At 38.9% G+C, this 16,049-nt stretch overlaps 1 protein-coding gene across 1 annotated transcript; it reads left to right on the top strand.

Moving 5' to 3' along the window:
• The first annotated feature begins 1,862 nt into the window (after positions 1–1,862).
• Positions 1,863–4,603, top strand: LOC131432409 (membrane-associated tyrosine- and threonine-specific cdc2-inhibitory kinase). Its single transcript, XM_058598652.1, has 4 exons — positions 1,863–2,066; positions 2,166–2,779; positions 2,837–3,729; positions 3,787–4,603. Exons 2-4 carry the CDS (start codon positions 2,201–2,203, stop codon positions 3,959–3,961), a joined length of 1,647 nt encoding a protein of 548 aa, XP_058454635.1. The 5' UTR covers positions 1,863–2,066; positions 2,166–2,200; the 3' UTR covers positions 3,962–4,603.
• The last annotated feature ends 11,446 nt before the right edge of the window (positions 4,604–16,049 follow it).

The raw sequence follows: 16,049 nt of genomic DNA, 5'->3' as shown, positions 1-16,049 counted from the left end.
CCGAATTGCAGAATCTTAGTTTAAACCTAACTCAGAAATTTCTTATTTTGAAATTCGAAAAGGTACCCGGGTACCCATTCGAGTGCATAAGGGTTAATTAAATTTCTCTCGAAAATTTTATTTGGAAAAAATCGACTCTGGGACTTGACGATTTTTATATTTCCAAAACGTCAAGATTTTTTGTTATCTCGAAATTTTTTTTTAAATCTCGACTTTCTTGGACATTGAAAAATTTTGAGATTTCCGATATAGAATTTTTGTTATTGTCGAATGTCTTAGAATTGCAAGAAATCTTTTCGACAAAACACCAGATCTCTACGTTTCATGCAGTTCATTTTGGACATTCAGTAGATAACGACGTTTCAGACAATTCTAAGGTATAGGCATCAATTTTTTTTTTCGATTTTGGAAATCTCAGTCATTTTTGGTATCAAAAAATTTCGGCATCACTTGGCACATGTCGTATTCGATCATCGCCAATAATAGTTTTTGTGTAAATACTTCTATTAGTAATTTTTTATATCAACTTTTCTACACTTTTATAGGAACTGTATTATTCCCCACGAAATTCGCTGGTAGAAAACCTTTCTGGTTTACTATATGATCGATTTCATAATAGAAACAAAAAGGAAACATTGAATCGTTGAAGAGAGCAACGAGTTGGTGATTTTGAATTCTTACAAGCGAGCGAGGTAAATTTATCATCATAGAATAGTTGGAAGTAACGAATATTCGAAATCAACATCAATTACTAGAAGTCGCTCGTTTCATTGCTGAAAAACTTGGCTCAGAATCAGGATTTCATCAGGCTGAAGAAATACCATGAATAATTTTTTTAAATGTTATAAATAATGTTTATTTATGATGTTAAATCAGTGTATAAATGTATTAGGAAAATAAAGCAGGTTTTAATGTATTCTGGTTATTTTTGCATCGAAATTTTAATTAATATAACTTTTGAACGATTTTGTATGTTCGAATGATCTTCACCATTGTCAAATTAACCATGATTCCGTGTTTCGAAAGAACTAGAAGTGAAATGTGTAAAAATACCATGGCATTAGTTAAAAGAAAAGGTACAATTTAAAAATAAGATGCTATCATGGTTATGCTAAACATTCCAATTGTAGTAGTTATTCATACCATATACAGTTCAACAATACAATTTTAGAGCCGAAACCATTCATAGTAAAAGTGAGCTTGCATATTGTTAATATCATCTGGTGTGCTGAAAACTACTATACTTGTATGGGTAAACTAACCTTCTATATGGTAGCTGTTACCATATTTTTTTTCTGAGTGTATGATTATCGAAGTCCATTAGTGGCCCTTACACGATCATTAAAAGTGTCATTACTAAGTAATGACACTTCTGCTCAAACGCTCGTCATTACTGCATTACTGTACATCATTGCTTTTTAGCATTACACGTTCATTATTAATGATGAGTATTTGTAACTACTCCAGCAATAGCAATATTTTTATTTTCGTTTAGCTGAAAATAAATTTGATTTGCCATCGAAACGTTAAGGTTAATGAAATATTAACAATTTAAATCTACTCTTTGTCATTTTTTCGCGTATAGTTCTAAAGATATTCATCACTTCCACAAAAAAATAAGAAGAAGAAATAATGTTGGTAATGATGGAAAATCCACAATTCCATCATTACTGAACTCGTAGACCTTACACGATCATTAAAAGTGCCATTACTTTTTAGTAATGACACTTTTAATGATCGTGTAAGGGCCGCTATTTTGCCTGAGTGTAACGTCTTTTCTCAGTGACATCATTTAACTCGTTTTGATGTATTTCTCTGGTTGTGTGTATACGTAACGTCTGTCAGAATGTTCAAACGTTTGAACGAATGCAAGAAATAACAGGCAACTCGAAAACCGCTAAGTTTAAAATTTGTTAATATTTCATTTCTACCGCTTAAATTTGATAAAGTTTTCAATATTAAATTAGTTTATGTTGTTAAATCTGTGGAACTGAGTTCTGAGTTTGTTTATATGTAAATAGTTGGCTAAAAATTGGCCTTAGGTCGATTTCAGTTAACTGATCAAGGTAAGGTATCATAACCTTAATCTATTTTGCGTAAAATCGGCGCTGTTTTTATATTTGAGGATACAAAGTTATACGGTGAAAATTATTTGATTATTTCAGTATATGCGAAAACGATATACAATAGGATAGAGAAAATGAAGTCTCCTTTGCCTGTGCCAGAGTTCCTAGAGGAAAACAACCTTTCACTGTCATTCAAAGATCCCTACAGAAGAAACAAAGTTCAGCGGCCACCAAAACCACCCAAACTGTATCCTAAGTTCGACAGTAGTTTTGGTCGAACTTCTAATGGTTCCCATTCAGCACACGCCATTTCATTCAAAAGTAATGGATCGCAGCTGAGCTCGCTTTACCGGCCGGAACAGCGGGAGTCCTACTACGAACAGTGTTTCGAGCAGATCGTCAAAGTAGGGGAAGGTTCGTTCGGTGAGGTGTTTAAAGTAAGAAGCAAACTCGATGGATGCTTCTATGCGGTGAAAAAATCGAAGGAGCTCTTTCGTGGTGAGAATTATCGTCACGAACGGCTCGAGGAAGTTCGACGGTACGAGCAATTCAGTGAACATGAGAATTGTATCAAGTTGTATCAAGCGTGGGAACAGGAAGATAGGCTGTATATGCAAATGGAGCTCTGCAAAGGAAGTTTGGAAGACTACGTATGTGAACAGCGTTTTATACCGGAGGAAAAAATATGGGCCATACTGTTGGACTTGTTACTGGTGAGCTGAACCAGCTTTGAAGAAGGTTGACGTTTTGTAATTGTAATTATCTTTCAGGGCTTGAAAAGTTTGCATGATCGGAATTTGATTCACTTGGATATTAAACTGGATAATATTTTAATCACAGACGATGGGGTCTGTAAATTAGCTGACTTTGGACTCGTGTTCGATTTGAACAATATGAATCTCAATCACGCAACAGAGGGAGACTCCCGGTACATGGCACCAGAGCTGATGGAAGGCCGTTACACGAAAGCGGTAGATATTTTTAGTCTTGGGATAGCGATATTGGAGCTAACCTGCAACGTTCAGCTACCTTCGAATGGACATCTTTGGCAGAACTTGCGAAGTGGAGTGCTTCCGAACGAGCTTCTGTCTCGAAGATCCAGTGAACTGCAGGACGTGATACGATGGATGATGTGTCCAGTGCCAGAAAGTCGACCTTCGGTCGATACACTGCTAAAGTTTCCGAGAATTGTTTCAATACATCGCGAGAGACGACGTTGGCACTTAGTGCGCGGAATTCGATCCTACATGCACCGAAAGATGTGCAATCTAAGATGCTTATTGGCCAGTTTGGTAATTTCAATTGTAAATTGTTTACGGCTCAAACACGCAAAGCCGCCGATGCACGGCGTTGGACGCAAAGGACATCTGGACAGTCACAATCGAAGTTATTGTAACGGAATTAATAGCAGTGTGCGGACGTGCCTGATGAAGGATTTCGACGATGAACTGGAGGATAATTTACTCACGTCATCCGGAGAGCTAGACGTATCAGCTAGCAGCGGTGGAACGGGAATCCAAATTACACCAACTTTCAACAATTCTGTGCCTACGCATACGCCGAATGCAAGGATGATGAATTCAACTCCGCTGAATCACAGTCACGCGGGACTCAGGTTGCGATTCCGAAATCACGCTATCGATACACCATCCGGAAACGGAAGGTGATTATTTTTAATGTTTTGAATTGAATGTTTCATAATTTTGTTTTCTTCTTTTAGTTTCGATTCAGCCGAAGATGATATTTCGTTTGCCATGGATTCTAATCATAGCTACGGTGCAGAAGAGTTACAACAGTCACGTCACTCGTTGCTGAATCATGCTTCGGCGGGTGTCAGTGAGTCTTCCTATCTCACGAAAAAGAAATTATTCTTCAAGTCAGACGAATCAGACTAGCTTAGCTTTGTTGAGGTTGGTTCCTTGTTTCGAATAGCAGCACATAATCGTTTCCCGAGTCCAAAACGAACCGTGATTACCAGCTGGAGTCTGGTAAAGACACTCAATCGCACAGTCGGTTCCATCGATCTGATAACCAACCGAATTCTACTCAGGAAGGTCACGTTGGTGGTTAGTGTCCATCTCTGCATCGATACCAGTACGTACTGCGATTCGCTCACGAAGTGACACCAAAAATTTAACAATTCCAACGCGAACAGGTGATCTATTTAGCTTTTAGCCCAGTCTAAAGAACTGATACTAACTAACGGTAGCGCTAGCAAAGATATAAAGAAATGAAAATACTTGTGATATTTGAGGGAACAGATATGAAATAATTCTGAAAGTTTGTTTAATTTTGACGTGTGAAACATTAAATAGTGTTTATTCAAAAATGAATAAAATTAGATAAATGAAATCGATTCCTTAGTAATATAACTAGAAGAAGGCATGGTAAAACAAAACGTTTTACGGTGTAGTGAGTGTTGAAAATAGGATATCAAATATCATTCAATAGCCAGCATTTCTCCGACATTTATTTTTCCTTATAGAATTTCTATATAATAATAATGCAATAAAACAGTATTTTTATCATCCGCAAAACATATTCTTTATTTACCCTAAATCCTTGCTCAGCTGGGCATAATGCATTGGCGAATAATTGATCGATAAGCAACCAGCAAATGGAATGAGCTCAATGGAGATTGAAGGCCTACTCTTAAAGTGCAGCGTCATTAACGTGCGGTAACAATAGTGTCTAACGATTACTGGGACGGCTGGGGTTTGTGATTTTAATGAGAATCGGTACGACCGATAACAATAGCCCTGATTTGATAGAATCGAGATATGGAAAGGGATGTGAGGAAACATGAAATCAGACGGGCATAACGGAACTTCAAATAAATCATAGAGCACATCACGACAACCATTTAGGAAATCCGAATTTTAGATGATTTCAAAGCGGGCCTAAATGATCACGGTTTGCGATGGCCGTAGCCTATGGTTACAGATAGCAAGAAGACAGTTGCCCTAAATTGTTTCAGAGTAGTAAGGATTGGAAAGATCGTAATTTGCATGATTCAATAGTGGATCGAGTGTGAGTGAACTGTTAAAACTACGGCCATGGAGTAGCAACGGAGGGTGCGAGAGAGTGTTCCACAGGTGGGCGGTACGAACTGCCCAAATAGGAATACATGTTTCAAATGTGGACACTAACTTATTTATAGTATGCAGTGAACTCTAATTGGCCAACAGGTGGACAATAAGACTCAAACCCCGGTGGGACCTTGGTCGTATGCTGACAGGCAAGGAGGGGCTTGCTTTCTCTTTACAGAGAGCAAGCCTACCCTAGCGTCTGTTTCCTATTTTGGGGTGGCTCGAAACAGCGTCTGTTCTAGATGTTAGGAGCGGCTGATTACTGTCCTTGTGTCATTGTGGGACTCTAAACAGTGCTGACACGATGGCCCTCCGGCGAGACAGGAGGTTGGCGCAGGCCTAACAAGCCGCCCGGAAAACATTTGTTACGCATAATCAAGAAAGAAATATGACTCGGAATAATCGGCAAAGACCTACGCGACGAAATAAGGACTACGATTGGAAGCTTGGCACATGGAACTGCAAATCGCTTGGCTTCTCAGGATACGACCGAATGCTGCATGATGAGCTTCAAATCCACGGCTTCGATGTCGTAGCACTACAGGAACTTTGTTGGACGGGACAGAAGGGGTGGACCTCGATGACGAGAAGGAACCATTTTACGCGCAGCTGGAACGAACCTACGACAGCTGTCCACGGCGGGATGTAAAACTCGTCATCGGCAATATGCATGCTCAGGTAGGTAACAAACGACAATGGTCAACGATGCGTAAACTTTGCAGCCTCCCGCGGAATGGTAGTTCGAAGCACCTTCTTCCCCCGCAAAGATATCCACACAGCCACCTGGAGATCACCTGATCAACACACGGAAAATCAAATCGACCACGTTCTCATCGACGGGCGATTCTTCTCCGACGTCATCAATGTCCGCACTTACCGCAGTGCTAACATTGATTCTGACCACTACCTTGTCGCGGTATTGTATGCGCTCAAATCTATCGATGGTGCATAACACTCGTCGCACAGGAACGCCGGGAGCAGCTACGTAGCGTTCGTACTGCAGAGGAATACGCACAACAACTGGAGCTAGTGCTACCAACGGAAGAGCAGCTTGGCGTGGCGACTCTTGAAGATAGCTGGAGGAACATAAGGTCCGCCGTGAGTAGCACTCCTGCAACCATGACTGGTTTGGCGGCGAATGTCAGCAGTTGGTCGAAGAGAAGAATGCAGCAAGGGCGAGGATGCTGCAACACCGCACTAGAGCAAACGAGGAACGATACAGACGGGTACGGAACAGACAGATCGCGAAGCGATGGAACAGCTGTACTGCGCAAATGATACACGGAAACTCTATGAGAAGGTGAACCGCTCACGTAGAGGCTACACGCCACAGGCCGAAATGTGCAGAGATACCAGTGGTAACCTTCTCATGAACGAACGTGAGGTGATCGACAGATGGAAGCAGTATTATGACGAGCATCTGAATGGCGGAGCACAGGATACAGAGAACGACACAGGAATCAATCTGGGTGCACGCTCGGCCGACGACAGATTCCCAGTACCTGATCTGTCGGAGATAAGTGAGGAGATCGGCAAGCTGAGGAACAACAAAGCCGCGGACAATGACCATTTATCAGGCGAGCTGCTCAAACATGGACGAGAGGCACTGGCTAGAGCGCTGCACTGGATGATTTCTAAAATTTGGGAGGAGGAGATTCTATCGCAGGAATTGATGGATGGAGTGGTATGTCCCGTCTACAAAAAGGGCGATAAGCTGGATTGTTGCAATTACCGCGCAATCACATTGCTGAACGCCGCCTACAAGGTACTCTCCCAAATCCTTTGCCATCGTCTATCACCAATAGCTAAGGAATTCGTACCAAGCGGGATTTACTGGAGCCCGCGTCACTACGGATCATACATTCGCGATAAAACAAGTACTTCAGAGTACCCACGCATCACCTATTCTTGACTTCAAAGCGGCATACGACACAATCGATCGAGAACAGCTATGGCAGATCATGCACGAATACGGTTTCCTAAATAAACTGACTCGATTGGTCAAAGCAACGATGGATATAGTATTGTGCTACTGAAAGTAACGTGTTGAACACACCGCACGGCTAGCTCACCTCTTATTATGTCTCAGGGTCGGCCACGTACTCGAGAGGACTCAGAACACCATACTCACCCGGGGTTTTGTCTTTAAGAGATCACGCGCTGAACAATAGTAGACCATCCAAATCAAAGGAATTGACTCTCTTATAAGGAAAAGAAAACTAAATAAATTTTACAATTTTATTGAATGGCCAAATTTGCACGGTTGCGGCGCCGATCGTTGAACGTTGGGGCCCTTGGTGGTCTTCGTGATGGGTTGATCGAGAGAAGGAGAGATAAAGTGACATACCTCGTGGTTCAGCTATATAGGACCGCCGTGGGTCCACGGTTTCTGGCGGGGGTAGCAGCAACACTTAGCCTGGTCGAATACTCGTTGTCTCAGTGTCAGATGTCCAGGATTAACAACTGGTACTGGTAACGTCCTTCACGTGGTACTTCAATGGCTGATGGCGACTTTTTCCGGGACCAGTCTCGTGGGTCCAGAAACGTAGGGTGGAACGTAAAGCGTAACTTCGTCTAGATCGTCAAACGGAACGTCGACACGGGGTAGGAATCTTCGACATCTCGATGCTTCACCACCGCGTACTCCGGTTATTCCTCGCGGTCACACGGAATGGTTTTTGGATGGTACCCTGTATAGCCGGTTAACAGGTTAGGGTCTCGGTAATTTTTCGTGAAGATAAACTTGTCACTGGCTCTGACGCTCACCAACTGATCACGATCCCTCTAGCTTATCCTTCATATCACCTATCTCTCTCTCTTCTAGATCTCTCTCTCCCTCTCTCTATCCTTAATTCCGGAAACAGTGGTTCTGCTGATAATGTATCCTCTCCATCCTATCGTCGAATTGGTTAGTAGGCTTTATCGGTTGAAAACATTTAGGGTAACCACCTATAACAGTTGCGTAATTATTATCTACCTAGATTGTCACCATTCAGGAAGAAACGACTGCGTCGTTGGGATAGGCTACCGTTCCAGATGGGAACTGGTACTAGGCCCCAACGCCTGGTATGGACGTTCCGGGGTGGGTACTAAAGACCTCTTTTACCTCCAACGTATTCATCTAGCAGGATATTCGAAGCTCTCTGAATGCTGACAAACTAGACAGATTTCAATAGAACTCATCGTAGTTTATCGGTTTTTGTTTTATGTTAGTTCGGGTTAGTATTGAACTTATTCTATGTTAAACAAAAAATACAAATATAATTGAAGAAAACTTTATAAGCTAACCACAATGAAAGAGAGTCAAAAGAAAAATAGCAAAACTTTACATTATCTTAAAATCTAAAGCTAAATCTTATTGTCTATTTTCATATATACAACTTTGGATGGAATTTTATTGTTACGAAAATTGTTCGGTAACAATCTTCCCCGGGTACGGGTAGAAAAATTTTGAATATAATTTTTCGTCATATCAATCATCCCTTCTGATATCGGTCGTCTCTACGATCTGGCGAACGCAGCGAAACTGGATCAATATATTTTAACCACTGTCTTTTGAAAACTCCTTTAATCACAGTGTGTCTCCGAACATGTGCATACATCTCATTCCTTCATTTATCATTCCTCTCTATTATCTTTCCATTTTCACGAATTTTCTATTGCTTACTCTTCTGTTCTGAACTGAAGAAAACTTATGCTAGTAACCTATATTCTCATTCATACCTATTCATTCACTCTTCCCGCACAATGGACGCGTCCTCCATAATCAGTCATTCCTTTCGCCTATCATTCAACCGCATTCACTATAAACCTATCCTAAACATACACTAACCATTTCTTTAGAGACAAAATCTATATATATACTATCTCCTAAAGACACATATCTACCCGTAACACATACGGAAGGCACAGTATTGTTACTACCTTTTCATAGTATATTACAGTGGTACGAATAATACCCGATTCAGTTGGGGTCATAAGGCATCATAATTGAATTTTGTTCAACTCCGCGCAGTTTCCAGAACCCTTTCGTATAGAATGAGGGCCTGCTACTGACCATCATCGTCCAGTAGACTCCGGTCTCCAGCAAATGAATCGAGGTTGACGAAACTTGTACCACGTTATGATTTTTTTTTAAATTTAATTTGTACACAAACTTCACATCAACTAAATTCGAACCGCGAATTCGAATAGTGAGTGAATTTGAAATCCAACAACTGTAGAGTTTTTTTTTATAGCAAAACTCTCCTGATCTAGTGGAGAGCTGTGAGTTACTCACAATAACAAGCAGACACTCACTATCAAAACTGTCATAACAAGACAATTCTCGTGAAAGCTAACATTCATTTCATCTTACGACCGAAAGGAATAGAAAGAAATATTCAGGGAAATCTCGGACCACCTAGCACAGGAATGGAGACCACTTCGACGGTTATGACACAGAACTACCGGACCAGTGACCGAGCATCTTGGCCGTGTTCGCCATAGACGACTAAATTCGTATCGCGACGTGTTAACTATTGTATTAACAGTGTGTTCGAAACTGATGGGTTTCTTCTTCGTTTCAGGGCCTCTTTTAAGCGTGATCGAATTAGTGATCGTACGCTTCTACCGGATTTCATAAAGCACTAATGGTTTTTTTTAAATGTAACTTATTAGTAAAGCACTAAATAAACTAACCTGGTTTTAAGTGGGCAGCAGGCCACACTCCCAGGTTCTTTCCATCTGTATCTTCCAGCTCGTATGACGAGGTTCCAATTCTCGCTTTAACAATCGCAGGTAGGTACAGAGGACCGTATTTGGCATTGTACCGTTCTGCCGCATTAGACTGCTTCATGTTGCGTCGATATATCATCTGACCAACTTGAAAAGGATTGGCGTACTGCCTGTGTCGTAAATTATACCGAATTTTACCTGCTTCATGCTGATGTGTATACCTACACAATATTAATACATGGTCGATATATTTGTCAACCTACAGTGCTGCCAATTGTAGAAACAAAAGAATAGGATTAAGCGAAATGAAAAAAAAAGAATATACTTACTTCCTTCTTGACAATCGTTGAGTAGAGTCGTGTTTTCGATCGTCCGAAACCCTTGCTGAAAAGTATAAAAGAAAGTGTTAATAAAGGATAATATAACTGGCGACGAGGCGGATAATTTTTTTCTCAAATAAGCGCTTGGTGAATATTTAGCACAGAAAAAGTGATTTGATGTTCCCACGATAGTGAAAAACAGTAGGCGTGATTCAGACAAAAATTGGAAAATTTCGGATTGTCAGCCATAGAGAGAATTGTATTTCATCGGCGTCCTTTGGTTTAACTGCCATCGTGATAAACGACCCGGAGAAAATTCAACGTGTTTCAGCGACTTCGGTTTGTTTCAAACATTATTTTTTCTGGCTGTTAGGAAATTTCCTGATTTCAACGCTGCTCCTGCACGAGGACGTTTTCGCAGACATTTTGCATCACGGTATTGAAAAAAAAAAAAAACGTGCAGCTATACAATTAGCAGCCATTGTATTTTAAGGGCGGATTGGAATCCGATGGTGTTTCGGTAAGCCAAAAGCAAGATTTAAGAAAAATTTTCTTAAAAAAAAAAAAGTTGTATTTTTTATAATTTTTTATTTTATTTTACTTTCTTGTGGAGTACATATATTTCTTTCTTAATAATTTTCAAAGGAAAATTTGAGCAAATGGAAGCAGGTTTCATTTGAGACAACGAGCAGAACAAAGGCTGTTACAATACTTGAACAATATTTTATTGTTCTGATATTGTTACTGTTGGTTGATAAAGACAATTATTGTTCCTAATAATAAGAGTGTTTTCTTTTGATAGGTATTCAAAGTTTTAAAAAGTCAAGCAGAGAGTGTACGAGTTTAAAGAGGAAACACACTAATCGGAAAAAGTATTTCGGAAATTTTGATGATAAGTAACCAGTGGATTTTTTAAACTGAATCATAATAGACAGCTGGCAAAGGCCGGACCACGATTTTTGGTGAGTCATTTTATACTTATTTTATAAAAGTGAGACCAATTGATTTGAATATTTCGTGTTTTTTTCTCCTTTTTGCATTTTGTATTGATATTTTCTTAAATATTATTGCGTCATATTTATATATTTATATTTATTATATATTTATTTTACCACGTCTTCAACCCATAGTGTTCCCTGAATATTTTCGCAAGATTTTTTTTATTTCATAACCATGAGTTTGGCATCCACAATAGAGCCATACCGTAAAGGTACCTCCTTCGGGGATTGGGCCGAGCGGTTATCTTTTACGTTCGAAGCCAATGAGGTGGCTGAAGCTAAACAAAAATCACATTTCATGAACTTGTGTGGGCCATTTGTTTATGCTCAATTAAAAATGCTGTATACAAAAGACGCTCTTATAGCAGCAACTTATGCTGATATAATTAACAAATTAAAACAAAAGCTAGATAAGACGGAGCCAGACCTGGTTCAACGCTTTCGGTTCATTAGCAGGGTTCAGCAACCTGACGAATCAGCCGAGGATTTCGTACAGGCAAAAAAATTGCAAGCGGAATTCTGCGGATTTGGGGAATTTAAGAACCTGGCGATACAGGATAGAGTTTTGGCGGGTCTTAGGGATGAGAATTTAAAACAATTATTGCTAAACGAGGAAAAGTTGACCGTGGAGACAATGGACAGATTCATTACAACATGGTGCATGGCGAAAGATAATGCCCGTACCTTGAAAGTGAATAGTTTTTTCCCAAACTATGGAACGGTTTCCACTCATAGTCAATATGGTCCACCTGAAAGCATAAACTATATTAAACGACCAGTGCATGAGCGTTTAGGTGACAGAGGTTACAAATATAAACAAAATAGGGAAACACAGTACAATAACAGACCCAGCACCAACAATTACAATAAAAACACACATGAAATATTTAGAAACAATAACAAATACAGTCATAACACAAATAATAACAGATATAAACCTCACGATAACAGGAATAGTCAATACAAGGACAATCAATTTGATAAATTTAAACGAAATTACAAAGATATGATTTGCGATCATTGTGGGGTAAGAGGTCATATTAAGAGAAAATGCTTTAAGCTAAAAAATTTAAAAAGAGACGCTGTAAGGTTTATAGATACAGTTAAACCTGGAACTAGTGCAGAGAAAGACCTGACTTCTCTTATGAACCGGATGACGACAGATAACAGGATGGACACGGACAGTGAGGAGGAATGGAATGAGTGGAACTCAGGTGATTTACAATGCATGCATGTTGAGTCAACTTATAAAATAAGTAAACCCTGTTTAATTGATGTGTTGATTTATAATATTTTTATAGAAATGGAAGTAGATTGTGGGTCTACAGTTACGGTAATGGGTTTTATGCAATACAAAAAACTGTTTGATAAATGTCTAAACAAATGCAATACAACTCTTTTAGTAGTAAATGGTTCTAAACTAAAAATAAAAGGAGAAGTAAATGTTTCGGTGAAACTAAATGGTTTGCAGCAGCATTTAAATATTTTGATTTTAGATACAGACTACCGTTTTATACCATTACTGGGTAGAAACTGGTTAGATATTTTCTTTCCTCAATGGAGGCAAACATTTTCGAACAAATTGATTATAAACGAACATATTAACAACATGAGTACACCCAATGGTGATATTTTTATAGATGAAATCAAAACTAAGTATTCTGAAGTGTTTCGGAAGGATTTTACGACTCCGATTAAAGGTTTTGAAGCGGAATTGATTCTTAAGAAGGAAATCCCAATTTTTAAAAAAGCTTACGACGTACCCTTCAGATTGAGGGAGAAAGTTTTAATTTACTTAAATAAATTAGAGAAAGAGAATGTGATAACGCCGGTAAAGACCAGCGAATGGGCATCACCTGTGATAGTAGTTATAAAGAAAGATGACCAAATTAGACTAGTAATTGATTGCAAAGTTTCGGTAAACAAAGTTTTAATACCGAATACTTATCCCTTACCTTCTGCTAACGATTTATTTGCTAAATTGGCAAACTGCAAAGTTTTTTGTTCACTTGACTTGCAAGGCGCATATACACAGCTAGCCTTAACAGAGCGGTCTAAGAAATTCATGGTAATAAACACTATTAAAGGTTTGTTTACTTATAACCGGTTACCACAGGGTGCATCTTCTAGCGCCGCAATATTTCAACAAGTTATGGATCAAATACTGAATGGTATTACTGGAGTATATTGCTATCTAGACGACGTACTGATTGCGGGTGAAAACCTGAATGATTGTCGTGATAAACTGTATTTAGTTTTGGATAGGCTTGCGAAGGCAAATATAAAAGTAAATCTAGAAAAATGCAAATTCTTTGTTTCTCAATTAAATTATTTAGGACACATAATAAGTGAAAAAGGGTTACTACCTAGTCCAGAAAAAATATCTACTATTCAAAGAGCAAAAGTGCCTAAGAATGAGAATGAGTTGAAATCCTTTTTAGGATTGATCAACTATTATAATAAATTTGTTTCTCATATGTCTTCCAAATTGTTTTATCTTTACAATTTGTTGAGAAAAGATGTAAAATTCGTTTGGGATAAAAATTGCGAAAAAGCATTTCAAGATAGTAAGCAATCTTTGATATCAGCGAACATACTAGAGTTTTATGATCCCAGGAAAGAAATTGTGGTCGTGACCGATGCCTCAGGCTATGGTCTGGGTGGTGTTATTGCACATGTGATAGATGGCACAGAAAAGCCAATTTGCTTTACTTCTTTTACGTTAAATGACGCGCAAAAGCGATATCCAATTCTTCATTTAGAAGCCTTGGCTTTAGTTTGTACAATTAAAAAGTTTCACGAATACCTTTATGGGCAAAAGTTCATCGCTTACACTGATCACAAGCCATTGATAGGAATATTCGGCAAAGAAGGCAAAAATTCAATATTTGTAACAAGACTTCAAAGGTATATTCTCGAATTATCAATTTATGACTTCGAAATCCAGTACAGGCCTTCTGCGAAAATGGGTAATGCGGATTTCTGTTCGCGATTCCCATTAGATCAGTCGGTTCCCGTAGAATTAGATCAAAATTTTATAAGAAGCATAAATTTTAGCAACGATTTCCCAATTGACTTTGTTATTATTGCCAAAGAGTCAAATGACGACATTTTCTTAAAACAGATTATGACTTTTATGCGTGATGGTTGGCCGAAAAAGTTGGACAAACGCTTTTTAGACGTTTATGCCAATCATAATGATTTGGAGATAATTGACGGATACGTATTGTATCAAAATAGGGTGGTGATTCCACATAAAATGAAAAGCGGGATACTTAAACTTTTGCATGCCAATCACGCGGGAATGGTTAAAATGAAACAGTTGGCAAGAAAACAAGTGTACTGGTTTGGGATAAATAAAGATATTGAAAATTATGTTACAACATGCGAAGTTTGTAGTAGCATGGTAGTAGTGCCAAAAACAAAGGTTTTGTCTCATTGGACACCTACTACAAGACCTTTTAGTCGAATTCATATCGATTTTTTTCATTTTTCTCACCACACTTTTTTATTGATTGTTGATTCATTCTCAAAGTGGTTGGAGGTAGAATGGATGAGGAAAGGCACGGATTGTGCAAAGGTGGTGAAGAAATTGGTAGCTTATTTTGCTAGATTTGGCTTACCAGATGTTCTGGTTTCTGACGGCGGTCCTCCATTCAATTCATACTCATTTACAATTTACTCATTTGCCACAGTCCCCTGATGATGAAAGAAATGATTTTCCTAAAATCAACAAGAGGTCAAATGACAACTTGGATGATCTGATGGAAGGGGATACTGTTTGGTACAAAAATCATCATCATCACATACCTAACAGATGGGTAAAGGCAACCTTTTCAAAACAGTTTTCATTAAATACTTTCCAGATTTGGCTTGGAAACGTGGCCATAATGGCGCATCGCGAACAGATTAAACCTTACTACCAATACGACCCGGATGCAAGGCCGAATATCATAATGATGCCGGGTATACAACAGGAGAGGCGCGACGACATACAAAGCGAGGAGAATTTATACGGGACCGAAAGCGGTTCGGAGGAAAACCTGTTCCGGGGATTCTCGGAACAAGATCTGGCAAAGGCTGGACGGAAAAGGAAAGCTTCAACGGCGAACTTGCCGGGAAGCTATTTAAGACGCTCAAAGCGCCCTCGAAAGCGGAAAGATGATCCTGATTATTTCTTTGATTGATAAATTTAGTAACACCAACTATTTCGGACATTAGTCCATTCTGAACATGAATTTCGGATATTTATATTCATTTCTAAAACATTGATGAATTATTTTGGATGAATAAGTCCATTCTGAACTTGTTTATTAGAACAATAAAATTATAATATGTAATGTAAATATTTAAAAATATAATGTAAATATTATAAGCAAAACTCTAATAAGGGAAGAGCTGATGTGTATACCTACACAATATTAATACATGGTCGATATATTTGTCAACCTACAGTGCTGCCAATTGTAGAAACAAAAGAATAGGATTAAGCGAAATGAAAAAAAAGAATATACTTACTTCCTTCTTGACAATCGTTGAGTAGAGTCGTGTTTTCGATCGTCCGAAACCCTTGCTGAAAAGTATAAAAGAAAGTGTTAATAAAGGATAATATACATGCGACTTTTTTAGATTAGACTGAACCAAATCATAAATGCGTTCAAAGAGTTTTTGCTTTGCTTCGTTTCTCTCGTCCGTAGTAGGGCCATCTTCCTTTGAAAACCATTTATGGTCACTACCTTTGGTGAATGCTTCATGACCGTGTATGACGAAGAAAGGGGTCAGATCAGTTGCAGAATGAACTGACGTATTTAATATCGTTTCGATTTCGGGGATTTGGCTATCCCAAAGCCGCTGATCGTC

The sequence above is a fragment of the Malaya genurostris genome, chromosome 2, assembly GCF_030247185.1.
Source record: "Malaya genurostris strain Urasoe2022 chromosome 2, Malgen_1.1, whole genome shotgun sequence".
In the NCBI taxonomy this organism is placed as follows: Eukaryota; Metazoa; Arthropoda; class Insecta; order Diptera; family Culicidae; genus Malaya; species Malaya genurostris.
Note: the sequence above shows the minus strand (reverse complement) of the source record. Positions and strands in the feature narration are given on the sequence as shown.

Excerpts from the sequence above, each read along its gene's own strand:
- LOC131432409 (XM_058598652.1), top strand. The coding sequence starts at position 2,201 with ATGAAGTCTCCTTTGCCTGTGCCAGAGTTCCTAGAGGAAAACAACCTT. Across the intron at positions 2,780-2,836 it reads TACTGTTGGACTTGTTACTG|GGCTTGAAAAGTTTGCATGA; the intron begins GTGAGCTGAACC and ends ATTATCTTTCAG. Across the intron at positions 3,730-3,786 it reads ACACCATCCGGAAACGGAAG|TTTCGATTCAGCCGAAGATG; the intron begins GTGATTATTTTT and ends TTCTTCTTTTAG.